The 17,670-nt window shown below is 50.9% G+C and overlaps 1 protein-coding gene across 2 annotated transcripts in view; it reads left to right on the forward strand.

Moving 5' to 3' along the window:
* ATP2C2 (ATPase secretory pathway Ca2+ transporting 2) overlaps positions 1 to 10,311 on the forward strand; it is a 45,944-nt gene extending 35,633 nt beyond the window's left edge. For both annotated transcript variants that reach the window (XM_073659906.1, XM_073659905.1), the window contains exons 22-27: positions 1,593 to 1,661; positions 2,037 to 2,153; positions 9,001 to 9,148; positions 9,498 to 9,593; positions 9,692 to 9,833; positions 9,976 to 10,311. In XM_073659906.1, the coding sequence (XP_073516007.1) occupies positions 1,593 to 1,661; positions 2,037 to 2,153; positions 9,001 to 9,148; positions 9,498 to 9,593; positions 9,692 to 9,833; positions 9,976 to 10,094 (691 nt within the window). In that variant the 3' untranslated portion in view covers positions 10,095 to 10,311. The remainder of the gene's footprint in view (positions 1 to 1,592; positions 1,662 to 2,036; positions 2,154 to 9,000; positions 9,149 to 9,497; positions 9,594 to 9,691; positions 9,834 to 9,975) is intronic.
* The last annotated feature ends 7,359 nt before the right edge of the window (positions 10,312 to 17,670 follow it).

A 17,670-nucleotide genomic window follows, 5' to 3' on the forward strand; every position in this document is an offset into this window, starting at 1 on the left:
GCAAGCAATCATCTCCTGGTTGCGTCCCAGACTGGTGGCGGGGCACTACAGCTTCCAGCATGCCCTGCAGTGCCCTCTTCTCCTGCAGATAGTGATCCGTGTCTCTGCCCTCCGCGCCCACATTCTTCGGGGGTCTCTGCCCTCCGCGCCCACATTCTTCGGGGGTCTCTGCCCTCCGCGGCCACGTTCAGGGGTCTCTGCCCTCCGCAGCCACGTTCGGGGGTCTCTGCACTCCGCAGCCACGTTCTTCGGGGTCTCTGCCCTCCGCGGCCACGTTCGGGGGTCTCTGCCCTCTGCGGCCACGTTCGGGGGTCTCTGCCCTCTGCGGCCACGTTCGGGGGTCTCTGCCCTCCGCAGCCACGTTCAGGGGTCTCTGCACTCCGCGGCCACGTTCTTCGCGGTCTCTGCCCTCCGCGGCCACGTTCGGGGGTCTCTGCACTCCGCGGCCACGTTCTTCGGGGTCTCTGCCCTCTGCGGCCACGTTCGGGGGTCTCTGCCCTCTGCGGCCACGTTCAGGGGTCTCTGCCCTCCGCAGCCACGTTCGGGGGTCTCTGCCTTCCGCAGCCACGTTCGGGGGTCTCTGCACTCCGCAGCCACGTTCGGGGGTCTCTGCACTCCGCGGCCATGTTCTTCAGGGTCTCTGCCCTCCGCGGCCACGTTCGGGGGTCTCTGCCCTCCGCGGCCACGTTCGGGGGTCTCTGCACTCCGGGGCCACTTTCTTTGGGGTCTCTACCCTCCGCGGCCACGTTCTTCGGGGGTCTCTGCCCTCCGCGGCCACGTTCTTCGGGGGTCTCTGCCCTCTGCGGCCACGTTCCTCGGGGGTCTCTTCCCTCCGCGGCCACGTTCTTCGGGGGTCTCTTCCCTCCGCGGCCACGTTCTAAGGGGGTCTCTGCCCTCCGCGGCCATGTTCTTCGGGGGTCTCTTCCCTCCGCGGCCATGTTCTTCGGGGGTCTCTGCCCTCCGCGGCCATGTTCGGGGGTCTCTGCCCTCCGCGGCCATGTTCGGGGTCTCTGCCCTCCGTGGCCACGTTCGGGGGTCTCTGCACTCCGCGGCCATGTTCTTCAGGGTCTCTGCCCTCCGCGGCCACGTTCGGGGGTCTCTGCCCTCCGCGGCCACGTTCGGGGGTCTCTGCACTCCGCGGCCATGTTCTTCAGGGTCTCTGCCCTCCGCGGCCACGTTCGGGGGTCTCTGCCCTCCGCGGCCACGTTCGGGGGTCTCTGCACTCCGGGGCCACTTTCTTTGGGGTCTCTACCCTCCGCGGCCACGTTCTTCGGGGGTCTCTGCCCTCCGCGGCCACGTTCTTCGGGGGTCTCTGCCCTCTGCGGCCACGTTCCTCGGGGGTCTCTTCCCTCCGCGGCCACGTTCTTCGGGGGTCTCTTCCCTCCGCGGCCACGTTCTAAGGGGGTCTCTGCCCTCCGCGGCCATGTTCTTCGGGGGTCTCTTCCCTCCGCGGCCATGTTCTTCGGGGGTCTCTGCCCTCCGCGGCCATGTTCGGGGGTCTCTGCCCTCCGCGGCCATGTTCGGGGTCTCTGCCCTCCGTGGCCACGTTCGGGGGTCTCTGCTGTCCGTGGACTTATTTCCGTGTCTTGCAGGAACGCCATCGAGGAGGGGAAAGGAATATTCTACAACATCAAGAACTTCGTCCGCTTCCAGCTCAGCACGTAAGTGTCCCCTTGTCGCCCGCGGAGCAGGACGTGCGCAGTCGGCCGCCAAACTGTCACGACTGACACCGCTCAGTGTCCTGTTATAGACATGTGCAGTGTTATATCTACTCCAGTCACACCCAGAGCTGCAGACCGAGACTCCGCCACCAGCCTCTCCGGGCTCCCATCATGTGCAGCATTGCATTGTGGGAGATGCTCTGCAGCAGAAGCTGCGCCACCCTGAGCGAGCGCCAACAAAATGGCAGCCTGGATGTAGGTGCAGCTTTGAATGGGACTGGAGTAAAGCAAGATATAAGATGGGTGTAATCCCAGAGAGATGATGGGGGTCGTCCTTTCTGCTCATGAGCTCGTTATATTATCCGTCCTCCCCAGGAGCATCTCCGCCCTGAGTCTCATCACACTGTCCACCATCATGAATCTCCCCAACCCCCTGAACGCCATGCAGATACTATGGATCAACATCATCATGGACGGACCCCCAGCCCAGAGGTAACTGCACCAGCAGAACAGTGAGCGCCGCTCCGGAGGATAATGTATGTACAGTGACTGCACCAGCAGAATAGTGAGTGCAGCTCTGGAGTATAATACAGGATGTAACTCAGGATCAGTAATGTAATGTATGTACACAGTGACTGCACCAGCAGAATAGTGAGTGCAGCTCTGGAGTATAATACAGGAGGTAACTCAGGATCAGTAATGTAATGTATGTACACAGTGACTGCACCAGCAGAATAGTGAGTGCAGCTCTGGAGTATAATACAGGATGTAACTCAGGATCAGTAATGTAATGTATGTACACAGTGACTACACCAGCAGAATAGTGAGTGCAGCTCTGGAGTATAATACAGGAGGTAACTCAGGATCAGTAATGTAATGTATGTACACAGTGACTGCACCAGCAGAATAGTGAGTGCAGCTCTGGAGTATAATACAGGATGTAACTCAGGATCAGTAATGTAATGTATGTACATAGTGACTGCACCAGCAGAATAGTGAGTGCAGCTCTGGAGTATAATACAGGATGTAACTCAGGATCAGTAATGTAATGTATGTACATAGTGACTGCACCAGCAGAATAGTGAGTGCAGCTCTGGAGTATAATACAGGATGTAACTCAGGATCAGTAATGTATGTACACAGGGAATGCACCAGCAGAATAGTGAGTGCAGCTCTGGAGTATAATACAGGATGTAACTCAGGATCAGTAATGTAATGTATGTACACAGTGACTGCACCAGCAGAATAGTGAGTGCAGCTCTGGAGTATAATACAGGATGTAACTCAGGATCAGTAATGTAATGTATGTACACAGTGACTGCACCAGCAGAATAGTGAGTGCAGCTCTGGAGTATAATACAGGATGTAACTCAGGATCAGTAATGTAATGTATGCACACAGTGACTGCACCAGCAGAATAGTGAATGCAGCTCTGGAGTATAATATAGGAGGTAACTCAGGATCAGTAATGTAATGTATGTACACAGTGACTGCACCAGCAGAATAGTGAGTGCAGCTCTGGAGTATAATACAGGATGTAACTCAGGATCAGTAATGTAATGTATGTACACAGTGACTGCACCAGCAGAATAGTGAGTGCAGCTCTGGAGTATAATACAGGATGTAACTCAGGATCAGTAATGTAATGTATGTACACAGTGACTGCACCAGCAGAATAGTGAATGCAGCTCTGGAGTATAATACAGGATGTAACTCAAGATCAGTAATGTAATGTATGTACACAGTGACTGCACCAGCAGAATAGTGAGTGCAGCTCTGGGGTATAATACAGGATGTAACTCAAGATCAGTAATGTAATGTATGCACACAGTGACTGCACCAGCAGAATAGTGAATGCAGCTCTGGAGTATAATACAGGAGGTAACTCAGGATCAGTAATGTAATGTATGTACACAGTGACTGCACCAGCAGAATAGTGAGTGCAGCTCTGGAGTATAATACAGGAGGTAACTCAGGATCAGTAATGTAATGTATGTACACAGTGACTGCACCAGCAGAATAGTGAGTGCAGCTCTGGGGTATAATACAGGAGGTAACTCAGGATCAGTAATGTAATGTATGTACACAGTGACTGCACCAGCAGAATAGTGAGTGCAGCTCTGGAGTATAATACAGGAGGTAACTCAGGATCAGTAATGTAATGTATGTACACAGAGACTGCACCAGCAGAATAGTGAGTGCAGCTCTGGAGTATAGTACAGGATGTAACTCAGGATCAGTAATGTAATGTATGTACACAGAGACTGCACCAGCAGAATAGTGAGTGCAGCTCTGGAGTATAATACAGGATGTAACTCAGGATCAGTAATGTAATGTATGTACACAGTGACTGCACCAGCAGAATAGTGAGTGCAGCTCTGGAGTATAATACAGGAGGTAACTCAGGATCAGTAATGTAATGTATGTACACAGTGACTGCACCAGCAGAATAGTGAGTGCAGCTCTGGAGTATAATACAGGAGGTAACTCAGGATCAGTAATGTAATGTATGTACACAGTGACTGCACCAGCAGAATAGTGAGTGCAGCTCTGGGGTATAATACAGGATGTAACTCAGGATCAGTAATGTAATGTATGCACACAGTGACTGCACCAGCAGAATAGTGAATGCAGCTCTGGAGTATAATACAGGAGGTAACTCAGGATCAGTAATGTAATGTATGTACACAGTGACTGCACCAGCAGAATAGTGAGTGCAGCTCTGGAGTATAATACAGGATGTAACTCAGGATCAGTAATGTAATGTATGTACACAGTGACTGCACCAGCAGAATAGTGAGTGCAGCTCTGGGGTATAATACAGGAGGTAACTCAGGATCAGTAATGTAATGTATGTACACAGTGACTGCACCAGCAGAATAGTGAGTGCAGCTCTGGAGTATAATACAGGAGGTAACTCAGGATCAGTAATGTAATGTATGTACACAGAGACTGCACCAGCAGAATAGTGAGTGCAGCTCTGGAGTATAGTACAGGATGTAACTCCGGATCAGTAATGTAATGTATGTACACAGTGACTGCACCAGCAGAATAGTGAGTGCAGCTCTGGAGTATAATACAGGATGTAACTCAGGATCAGTAATGTAATGTATGTACACAGTGACTGCACCAGCAGAATAGTGAGTGCAGCTCTGGAGTATAATACAGGAGGTAACTCAGGATCAGTAATGTAATGTATGTACACAGTGACTGCACCAGCAGAATAGTGAGTGCAGCTCTGGAGTATAATACAGGATGTAACTCAGGATCAGTAATGTAATGTATGTACACAGTGACTGCACCAGCAGAATAGTGAGCGCAGCTCTGGAGTATAATACAGGATGTAACTCAGGATCAGTAATGTAATGTATGTACACAGTGTCTGCACCAGCAGAATAGTGAGTGCAGCTCTGGAGTATAATACAGGATGTAACTCAGGATCAGTAATGTAATGTATGTACACAGTGACTGCACCAGCAGAATAGTGAGTGCAGCTCTAGGGTATAATACAGGAGGTAACTCAGGATCAGTAATGTATGTACACAGTGACTGCACCAGCAGAATAGTGAATGCAGCTCTGGAGTACAATACAGGAGGTAACTCAGGATCAGTAATGTAATGTATGTACACAGTGACTGCACCAGCAGAATAGTGAGTGCAGCTCTGGAGTATAATACAGGAGGTAACTCAGGATCAGTAATGTAATGTATGTACACAGTGACTGCACCAGCAGAATAGTGAGTGCAGCTGTGGAGTATAATACAGGATGTAACTCAGGATCAGTAATGTAATGTATGTACACTGACTGCACCAGCAGAATAGTGAGTGCAGCTCTGGAGTATAATACAGGATGTAACTCAGGATCAGTAATGTAATGTATGTACACAGTGACTGCACCAGCAGAATAGTGAGTGCAGCTCTGGAGTATAATACAGGATGTAACTCAGGATCAGTAATGTAATGTATGCACACAGTGACTGCACCAGCAGAATAGTGAATGCAGCTCTGGAGTATAATACAGGAGGTAACTCAGGATCAGTAATGTAATGTATGTACACAGTGACTGCACCAGCAGAATAGTGAGTGCAGCTCTGGGGTATAATACAGGAGGTAACTCAGGATCAGTAATGTAATGTATGCACACAGTGACTGCACCAGCAGAATAGTGAATGCAGCTCTGGAGTATAATACAGGAGGTAACTCAGGATCAGTAATGTAATGTATGCACACAGTGACTGCACCAGCAGAATAGTGAATGCAGCTCTGGAGTATAATACAGGAGGTAACTCAGGATCAGTAATGTAATGTGTGTACACAGTGACTGCACCAGCAGAATAGTGAGTGCAGCTCTGGGGTATAATACAGGATGTAACTCAGGATCAGTAATGTAATGTATGCACACAGTGACTGCACCAGCAGAATAGTGAATGCAGCTCTGGAGTATAATACAGGAGGTAACTCAGGATCAGTAATGTAATGTATGTACACAGTGACTGCACCAGCAGAATAGTGAGTGCAGCTCTGGAGTATAATACAGGATGTAACTCAGGATCAGTAATGTAATGTATGTACACAGTGACTGCACCAGCAGAATAGTGAGCGCAGCTCTGGAGTATAATACAGGATGTAACTCAGGATCAGTAATGTAATGTATGTACACAGTGTCTGCACCAGCAGAATAGTGAGTGCAGCTCTGGAGTATAATACAGGATGTAACTCAGGATCAGTAATGTAATGTATGTACACAGTGACTGCACCAGCAGAATAGTGAGTGCAGCTCTAGGGTATAATACAGGATGTAACTCAGGATCAGTAATGTAATGTATGTACACAGTGACTGCACCAGCAGAATAGGGATTGCAGCTCTGGAGTATAATACAGGAGGTAACTCAGGATCAGCAATGTAATGTATGTACACAGTGACTGCACCAGCAGAATAGTGAGTGCAGCTCTGGAGTATAATACAGGATGTAACTCAGGATCAGTAATGTAATGTATGTACACAGTGACTGCACCAGCAGAATAGTGAGTGCTGCTCTGGAGTATAATACAGGATGTAACTCAGGATCAGTAATGTAATGTATGTACACAGTGACTGCACCAGCAGAATAGTGAGTGCAGCTCTGGAGTATAATACAGGAGGTAACTCAGGATCAGTAATGTAATGTATATACACAGTGATTGCACCAGCAGAATAGTGAGTGCTGCTCTGGAGTATAATACAGGATGTAACTCAGGATCAGTAATGTAATGTATGTACACAGTGACTGCACCAGCAGAATAGTGAGTGCAGCTCTGGAGTACAATACAGGAGGTAACTCAGGATCAGTAATGTAATGTATGTACACAGTGACTGCACCAGCAGAATAGTGAGTGCAGCTCTGGAGTATAATACAGGATGTAACTCAGGATCAGTAATGTAATGTATGTACACAGTGACTGCACCAGCAGAATAGTGAGCGCAGCTCTGGAGTATACATTACTGATCCTGAGTTACATCCTGTATTATACTCCAGAGCTGCGCTCACTATTCTGTTGGTGCAGTCACTGTGTACATACATTACATTACTGATCCTGAGTTACCTCCTGTATTATACTCCAGAGCTGCACTCACTATTCTGCTGGTGCAGTCACTGTGTACATACATTACATTACTTATCCTGAGTTACATCCTGTATTATACTCCAGAGCTGCACTCCCTATTCTGCTGGTGCAGTCACTGTGTACATGCATTACATTACTGATCCTGAGTTACCTCCTGTATTATACTCCAGAGCTGCACTCACTATTCTGCTGGTGCAGTCACTGTGTACATACATTACATTACTGATCCTGAGTTACATCCTGTATTATACTCCAGAGCTGCACTCCCTATTCTGCTGGTGCAGTCACTGTGTACATACATTACATTACTGATCCTGAGTTACATCCTGTATTATACTCCAGAGCTGCACTCACTATTCTGCTGGTGCAGTCACTGTGTACATACATTACATTACTGATCCTGAGTTACATCCTGTATTATACTCCAGAGCAGCACTCACTATTCTGCTGGTGCAATCACTGTGTACATACATTACATTACTGATCCTGAGTTACATCCTGTATTATACTCCAGAGCAGCACTCACTATTCTGCTGGTGCAATCACTGTGTACATACATTACATTACTGATCCTGAGTTACCTCCTGTATTAATGTATGTACACAGTGACTGCACCAGCAGAATAGTGAGTGCAGCTCTGGAGTATAATACAGGAAGTAACTCAGGATCAGTAATGTATGTACACAGCGACTGCACCAGCAGAATAGTGAGTGCAGCTCTGGAGTATAATACAGGATGTAACTCAGGATCAGTATTGTAATGTATGTACACAGTGACTGCACCAGCAGAATAGGGAGTGCAGCTCTGGAGTATAATACAGGAGGTAACTCAGGATCAGTAATGTATGTACACAGTGACTGCACCAGCAGAATAGTGAGTACAGCTCTGGAGTATAATACAGGATGTAACTCAGGATCAGTAATGTAATGTATGTACACAGTGACTGCACCAGCAGAATAGTGAGTGCAGCTCTGGAGTATAATACAGGAGGTAACTCAGGATCAGTAATGTATGTACACAGTGACTACACCAGCAGAATAGTGAGTGCAGCTCTGGAGTATAATACAGGAGGTAACTCAGGATCAGTAATGTAATGTATGTACACAGTGACTGCACCGGCAGAATAGTGAGTGCAGCTCTGGAGTATAATACAGGATGTAACTCAGGATCAGTAATGTAATGTATGTACACAGTGACTGCACCAGCAGAATAGTGAGTGCAGCTCTGGAGTATAATACAGGATGTAACTCAGGATCAGTAATGTAATGTATGTACACAGTGACTGCTCCAGCAGAATAGTGAGTGCAGCTCTGGAGTATAATACAGGAGGTAACTCAGGATCAGTAATGTAGTGTATGTACACAGTGACTACACCAGCAGAATAGTGAGTGCAGCTCTGGAGTATAATACAGGAGGTAACTCAGGATCAGTAATGTAATGTATGTACACAGTGACTGCACCAGCAGAATAGTGAGTGCAGCTCTGGAGTATAATACAGGAGGTAACTCAGGATCAGTAATGTAATGTATGTACACAGTGACTGCACCAGCAGAATAGTGAGTGCAGCTCTGGAGTATAATACAGGAGGTAACTCAGGATCAGTAATGTAATGTATGTACACAGTGACTGCACCAGCAGAATAGTGAGCGCTGCTCTGGGGTATAATACAGGATGTACACAGTGACTCCACCAGCCGTCATGTTGAGCCCCTTTAATTAACCATTTGTTTGTCTAGTTTGGGGGTGGAGCCTGTGGATAAAGACGCCATTAAGCAGCCCCCAAGAAACGCTAAGGAGGCGATCCTCAGTAAAGCGTTGCTCCTGAAGATCCTGCTCTCGGCCGCCATCATCATCAGCGGGACGCTCTTCGTCTTCTGGAAGGAGGTTAGATGTAATTGTGGGATAATTGGCTGTGAGTGAAGACGCTGGGGGGCCGGGGATGGTGGGGGTGGTGGTCTGGGGCGCAGTCGCTAATTGCTGGTTGTTTCCTGCACTAAGTGACTGATTTGCGCAGTGATGGGAGCCGGCGCCGCCGATCATTAACTCATTAGCTGCAGCCATTTGTTCTCATTAGAGCCTGAATCATGTGCGGAGGCGATGGGGCGAGTCAGATCCTGCACTACAACCCCCAGCATCCTCAGAGTGCTGATCTTTGTTCTGTTGGATTACATTAAAGGGGGGGGGGGGGGGGGCTCTGTGTCACATGACCTCACAGTTTATTCTTCACTCTCAGATTCCAGATGGGAAAGTGACTCCGAGAACGACCACCATGACCTTCACCTGCTTCGTCTTCTTCGACATGTTCAACGCCTTGTCCTGCCGCTCGCTGGTGAGTGACGCCCGTCTCTGCGCAGACGCTCCTACGGCTGGCGATCCAGCACCGCACCAACTCCTGCGCCGGCCCTTTAAGACTTCCATCTTTTCCAGAATAAAACCATCTTTGAGATCGGCCTCTTCAAGAACCGGATGTTCTGGTTATCAGTGGTGGGGTCCATCCTCGGGCAGATGGCCGTCATCTACATCCCTCCCCTGCAGAAAGTGTTCCTGACACAGAACCTGCACGCACTGGGTGAGTCCGCTGGGACGATGGGAGTGATGGTCTCATTACTGCCCCATCACAGGGCAACGATGGGAGTCCGGTCCCTGCGTCCAGTGACCGTGGGTGACCGCGCACATAGTGGTGGTCGCTCTGACCGCGCTTCTTCCCGCAGACCTCCTCTTCCTCACCGGTTTGGCCTCCTCGGTGTTCGTGGTGTCGGAGCTGGTGAAGTTCTGCGAGCAGTGCTGCTGCCGGAGGAGGACGGTGAAGGTCCTGGAGGAGGAGATCTGAAGCCGCAGCCCCCCGACACCTCGTCCCTCCCCCACCGCGTGCACCGTCCGCTGCGTTACCTATTTATGTGAGAAAACCCTTACCAGAAAGACTAAACCGAGGCGTCAGCGCCCGGCCGGAAGGAACAATCACCCCCATCGGATACTTTTTTTTTTTTTTTTATTGTACTGATTCATTTACAATTAAAGACGAATCTTATTTTTTAAATAATGAGAAAGTAACGAGTCTGAAAATCTGTAGAACGCTGCGCCCTGCAGAGCATCGCGCCTGGGAGACAGCGCCTCTGTGCAATGCTGCGCCCTGCAGAGCATCGCACCTGGGAGACAGCGGCTCTGTACAACGCTGCGCCCTGCAGGGCATCGCGCCTGGGAGACAGCGGCTCTGTGCAACGCTGCGCCCTGCAGAGCATCGCGCCTGGGAGACAGCGGCTCTGTACAACGTTGCGCCCTGCAGAGCATCGCACCTGGGAGACAGCAGCTCTGCACAACGTTGCGCCCTGCAGAGCATCGCACCTGGGAGACAGCGGCTCTGCACAACGCTGCGCCCTGCAGAGCATCGCATCTGGGAGACAGCGGCTCTGCGCAACGCTGCGCCCTGCAGAGCATCGCACCTGGGAGACAGCGCCTCTGCGCAACGCTGCGCCCTGCAGAGCATCGCACCTGGGAGACAGCGCCTCTGTGCAATGCTGCGCCCTGCAGAGCATCGCACCTGGGAGACAGCGCCTCTGTGCAACGCTGCGCCCTGCAGAGCATCGCACCTGGGAGACAGCGGCTCTGTACAATGCTGCGCCCTGCAGAGCATCGCACCTGAGAGACAGCGGCTCTGTACAATGCTGCGCCCTGCAGAGCATCGCACCTGGGAGACAGCGGCTCTATAGGTACAATGCTGCCCCCTGCAGGTTGTACAGAGCGTTGCACCAGGGTCACAGCCGCCGCTCACATCCTACACTCTGGAGACATCCGGGAGTCAGACACATCTGCAGAGGAGACTCCATGACATGAGGTCAATCCAGCGCTGCGGGGGCCCAGAGCAGACCCTGTATACACCTATAGAGACCGCACCGTATACAGAGGCTGCACAGTATACACCTATAGAGACCGCGCTGTATACAGAGGCTGCACGGTATACACCTATAGAGACCGCGCTGTATACAGAGGCTGCACGGTATACACCTATAGAGACCGCGCTGTATACAGAGGCTGCACGGTATACACCTATAGAGACCGCGCTGTATACAGAGTCTGCACAGTATACACCTATAGAGACCGCGCTGTATACAGAGGCTGCACAGTATACACCTAGAGACCGCGCTGTATACAGAGGCTGAGGCTGCACAGTATACACCTATAGAGACCGCGCTGTATACGGAGGCTGCACAGTATACACCTATAGAGACCGCGCTGTATACAGAGGCTGCATGGTATACACCTATAGAGACAGCGCTGTATACAGAGGCTGCACGGTATACACCTATAGAGACCGCACAGTATACACCTATAGAGACCGCACGGTATACACCTATAGAGACTGCGCTGTATACAGAGGCTGCACGGTATACACCTATAGAGACTGCGCTGTATACAGAGGCTGCACGGTATACACCTATAGAGACTGCGCTGTATACAGAGGCTGCACGGTATACACCTATAGAGACTGCGCCGTATACAGAGGCTGCACGGTATACACCTATAGAGACCGCGCCGTATACAGAGGCTGCACGGTATACACCTATAGAGACCGCGCCGTATACAGAGGCTACACGGTATACACCTATAGAGACCGCGCCGTATACAGAGGCTGCACGGTATACACCTATAGAGACCGCGCCGTATACAGAGGCTGCACGGTATACAACTATAGAGACCGCGCCGCATACAGAGGCTGCACGGTATACACCTATAGAGACCGCGCCGCATACAGAGGCTGCACGGTATACACCTATAGAGACCGCGCCGTATACAGAGGCTGCACGGTATACACCTATAGAGACCGCGCCGTATACAGAGGCTGCACGGTATACACCTATAGAGACCGCGCCGTATACAGAGGCTACACGGTATACACCTATAGAGACCGCGCCGTATACAGAGGCTGCACGGTATACACCTATAGAGACCGCGCCGTATACAGAGGCTGCACGGTATACAACTATAGAGACCGCGCCGCATACAGAGGCTGCACGGTATACACCTATAGAGACCGCGCCGCATACAGAGGCTGCACGGTATACACCTATAGAGACCGCGCCGTATACAGAGGCTGCACGGTATACACCTATAGAGACCGCGCCGTATACAGAGGCTGCACGGTATACACCTATAGAGACCGCGCCGTATACAGAGGCTGCACGGTATACACCTATAGAGACCGCGCCGTATACAGAGGCTGCACGGTATACACCTATAGAGACCGCGCCGTATACAGAGGCTGCACGGTATACACCTATAGAGACCGCGCCGCATACAGAGGCTGCACGGTATACACCTATAGAGACCGCGCCGCATACAGAGGCTGCACGGTATACACCTATAGAGACCGCGCCGTATACAGAGGCTGCACGGTATACACCTATAGAGACCGCGCCGTATACAGAGGCTGCACGGTATACAACTATAGAGACCGTGCTGTATACAGAGGCTGCACGGTATACACCTATAGAGACCGCGCCGTATACAGAGGCTGCACGGTATACACCTATAGAGACCGCGCTGTATACAGAGGCTGCACGGTATACACCTATAGAGACCGTGCTGTATACAGAGGCTGCACAGTATACAACTATAGAGACCGTGCTGTATACAGAGGCTGCACGGTATACACCTATAGAGACCGCGCTGTATACAGAGGCTGCACAGTATACACCTATAGAGACCGCACAGTATACACCTATAGAGACCGCGCTGTATACAGAGGCTGCACGGTATACACCTATAGAGACCGCGCTGTATACAGAGGCTGCACAGTATACACCTATAGAGACTGCGCTGTATACAGAGGCTGCACGGTATACAACTATAGAGACTGCGCTGTATACAGAGGCTGCACGGTATACACCTATAGAGACCGCGCTGTATACAGAGGCTGCACAGTATACACCTATAGAGACCGCGCTGTATACAGAGGCTGCACAGTATACACCTATAGAGACCACGCTGTATACAGAGGCTGCACAGTATACACCTATAGAGACTGCGCTGTATACAGAGGCTGCACAGTATACACCTATAGAGACCGCGCTGTATACAGAGGCTGCACAGTATACACCTATAGAGACTGCGCTGTATACAGAGGCTGCACAGTATACACCTATAGAGACCGCACAGTATACACCTATAGAGACCGCGCTGTATACAGAGGCTGCACGGTATACACCTATAGAGACTGCGCTGTATACAGAGGCTGCACGGTATACACCTATAGAGACTGCGCTGTATACAGAGGCTGCACGGTATACACCTATAGAGACTGCGCTGTATACAGAGGCTGCACGGTATACACCTATAGAGACCGCGCTGTATACAGAGGCTGCACGGTATACACCTATAGAGACCGCGCTGTATACAGAGGCTGCACGGTATACACCTATAGAGACCGCACAGTATACACCTATAGAGACCGCACGGTATACACCTATAGAGACTGCGCTGTATACAGAGGCTGCACGGTATACACCTATAGAGACTGCGCTGTATACAGAGGCTGCACGGTATACACCTATAGAGACTGCGCTGTATACAGAGGCTGCACGGTATACACCTATAGAGACTGCGCTGTATACAGAGGCTGCACGGTATACACCTATAGAGACTGCGCTGTATACAGAGGCTGCACGGTATACACCTATAGAGACCGCGCCGTATACAGAGGCTGCACGGTATACACCTATAGAGACCGCGCCGTATACAGAGGCTACACGGTATACACCTATAGAGACCGCGCCGTATACAGAGGCTACACGGTATACACCTATAGAGACCGCGCCGTATACAGAGGCTGCACGGTATACACCTATAGAGACCGCGCCGTATACAGAGGCTGCACGGTATACACCTATAGAGACCGCGCCGTATACAGAGGCTGCACGGTATACACCTATAGAGACCGCGCCGCATACAGAGGCTGCACGGTATACACCTATAGAGACCGCGCCGCATACAGAGGCTGCACGGTATACACCTATAGAGACCGCGCCGTATACAGAGGCTGCACGGTATACACCTATAGAGACCGCGCCGCATACAGAGGCTGCACGGTATACACCTATAGAGACCGCGCCGTATACAGAGGCTGCACGGTATACACCTATAGAGACCGCGCCGTATACAGAGGCTGCACGGTATACACCTATAGAGACCGCGCCGTATACAGAGGCTGCACGGTATACACCTATAGAGACCGCGCCGTATACAGAGGCTGCACGGTATACACCTATAGAGACCGCGCCGTATACAGAGGCTGCACGGTATACACCTATAGAGACCGCGCCGCATACAGAGGCTGCACGGTATACACCTATAGAGACCGCGCCGTATACAGAGGCTGCACGGTATACACCTATAGAGACCGCGCCGTATACAGAGGCTGCACGGTATACAACTATAGAGACCGCGCCGTATACAGAGGCTGCACGGTATACACCTATAGAGACCGCGCTGTATACAGAGGCTGCACGGTATACACCTATAGAGACCGCGCTGTATACAGAGGCTGCACAGTATACACCTATAGAGACCGCGCCGTATACAGAGGCTGCACGGTATACACCTATAGAGACCGCGCTGTATACAGAGGCTGCACGGTATACACCTATAGAGACCGCGCTGTATACAGAGGCTGCACAGTATACACCTATAGAGACCGCGCTGTATACAGAGGCTGCACAGTATACACCTATAGAGACCGCGCTGTATACAGAGGCTGCACAGTATACACCTATAGAGACCGCGCTGTATACAGAGGCTGCACAGTATACACCTATAGAGACTGCGCTGTATACAGAGGCTGCACAGTATACACCTATAGAGACCGCACAGTATACACCTATAGAGACCGCGCTGTATACAGAGGCTGCACGGTATACACCCATAGAGACTGCGCTGTATACAGAGGCTGCACGGTATACACCTATAGAGACTGCGCTGTATACAGAGGCTGCACGGTATACACCTATAGAGACCGCGCTGTATACAGAGGTTGCACGGTATACACCTATAGAGACCGCGCTGTATACAGAGGCTGCACGGTATACACCTATAGAGACCGCACAGTATACACCTATAGAGACCGCACGGTATACACCTATAGAGACTGCGCTGTATACAGAGGCTGCACGGTATACACCTATAGAGACTGCGCTGTATACAGAGGCTGCACGGTATACACCTATAGAGACTGCGCTGTATACAGAGGCTGCACGGTATACACCTATAGAGACTGCGCCGTATACAGAGGCTGCACGGTATACACCTATAGAGACCGCGCCGTATACAGAGGCTGCACGGTATACACCTATAGAGACCGCGCCGTATACAGAGGCTACACGGTATACACCTATAGAGACCGCGCCGTATACAGAGGCTGCACGGTATACACCTATAGAGACCGCGCCGTATACAGAGGCTGCACGGTATACAACTATAGAGACCGCGCCGCATACAGAGGCTGCACGGTATACACCTATAGAGACCGCGCCGCATACAGAGGCTGCACGGTATACACCTATAGAGACCGCGCCGTATACAGAGGCTGCACGGTATACACCTATAGAGACCGCGCCGTATACAGAGGCTGCACGGTATACACCTATAGAGACCGCGCCGTATACAGAGGCTGCACGGTATACACCTATAGAGACCGCGCCGTATACAGAGGCTGCACGGTATACACCTATAGAGACCGCGCCGTATACAGAGGCTGCACGGTATACACCTATAGAGACCGCGCCGCATACAGAGGCTGCACGGTATACACCTATAGAGACCGCGCCGCATACAGAGGCTGCACGGTATACACCTATAGAGACCGCGCCGTATACAGAGGCTGCACGGTATACACCTATAGAGACCGCGCCGTATACAGAGGCTGCACGGTATACACCTATAGAGACCGCGCCGTATACAGAGGCTGCACGGTATACACCTATAGAGACCGCGCTGTATACAGAGGCTGCACGGTATACACCTATAGAGACCGTGCTGTATACAGAGGCTGCACAGTATACAACTATAGAGACCGTGCTGTATACAGAGGCTGCACGGTATACACCTATAGAGACCGCGCTGTATACAGAGGCTGCACAGTATACACCTATAGAGACCGCACAGTATACACCTATAGAGACCGCGCTGTATACAGAGGCTGCACGGTATACACCTATAGAGACCGCGCTGTATACAGAGGCTGCACAGTATACACCTATAGAGACCACGCTGTATACAGAGGCTGCACAGTATACACCTATAGAGACTGCGCTGTATACAGAGGCTGCACAGTATACACCTATAGAGACCGCGCTGTATACAGAGGCTGCAGAGTATACACCTATAGAGACTGCGCTGTATACAGAGGCTGCACAGTATACACCTATAGAGACCGCACAGTATACACCTATAGAGACCGCGCTGTATACAGAGGCTGCACGGTATACACATATAGAGACTGCGCTGTATACAGAGGCTGCACGGTATACACCTATAGAGACTGCGCTGTATACAGAGGCTGCACGGTATACACCTATAGAGACTGCGCTGTATACAGAGGCTGCACGGTATACACCTATAGAGACTGCGCTGTATACAGAGGCTGCACGGTATACACCTATAGAGACCGCGCTGTATACAGAGGCTGCACGGTATACACCTATAGAGACCGCGCTGTATACAGAGGCTGCACGGTATACACCTATAGAGACCGCACAGTATACACCTATAGAGACCGCACGGTATACACCTATAGAGACTGCGCTGTATACAGAGGCTGCACGGTATACACCTATAGAGACTGCGCTGTATACAGAGGCTGCACGGTATACACCTATAGAGACTGCGCTGTATACAGAGGCTGCACGGTATACACCTATAGAGACTGCGCTGTATACAGAGGCTGCACGGTATACACCTATAGAGACCGCGCCGTATACAGAGGCTGCACGGTATACACCTATAGAGACCGCGCCGTATACAGAGGCTACACGGTATACACCTATAGAGACCGCGCCGTATACAGAGGCTACACGGTATACACCTATAGAGACCGCGCCGTATACAGAGGCTGCACGGTATACACCTATAGAGACCGCGCCGTATACAGAGGCTGCACGGTATACACCTATAGAGACCGCGCCGTATACAGAGGCTGCACGGTATACACCTATAGAGACCGCGCCGCATACAGAGGCTGCACGGTATACACCTATAGAGACCGCGCCGCATACAGAGGCTGCACGGTATACACCTATAGAGACCGCGCCGTATACAGAGGCTGCACGGTATACACCTATAGAGACCGCGCCGCATACAGAGGCTGCACGGTATACACCTATAGAGACCGCGCCGTATACAGAGGCTGCACGGTATAC

Source organism: Phyllobates terribilis, unplaced genomic scaffold (genome assembly GCF_046119375.1).
Source record: "Phyllobates terribilis strain yellow unplaced genomic scaffold, ASM4611937v1 Scaffold_14__1_contigs__length_39327217, whole genome shotgun sequence".
In the NCBI taxonomy this organism is placed as follows: domain Eukaryota; kingdom Metazoa; phylum Chordata; class Amphibia; order Anura; family Dendrobatidae; genus Phyllobates; species Phyllobates terribilis.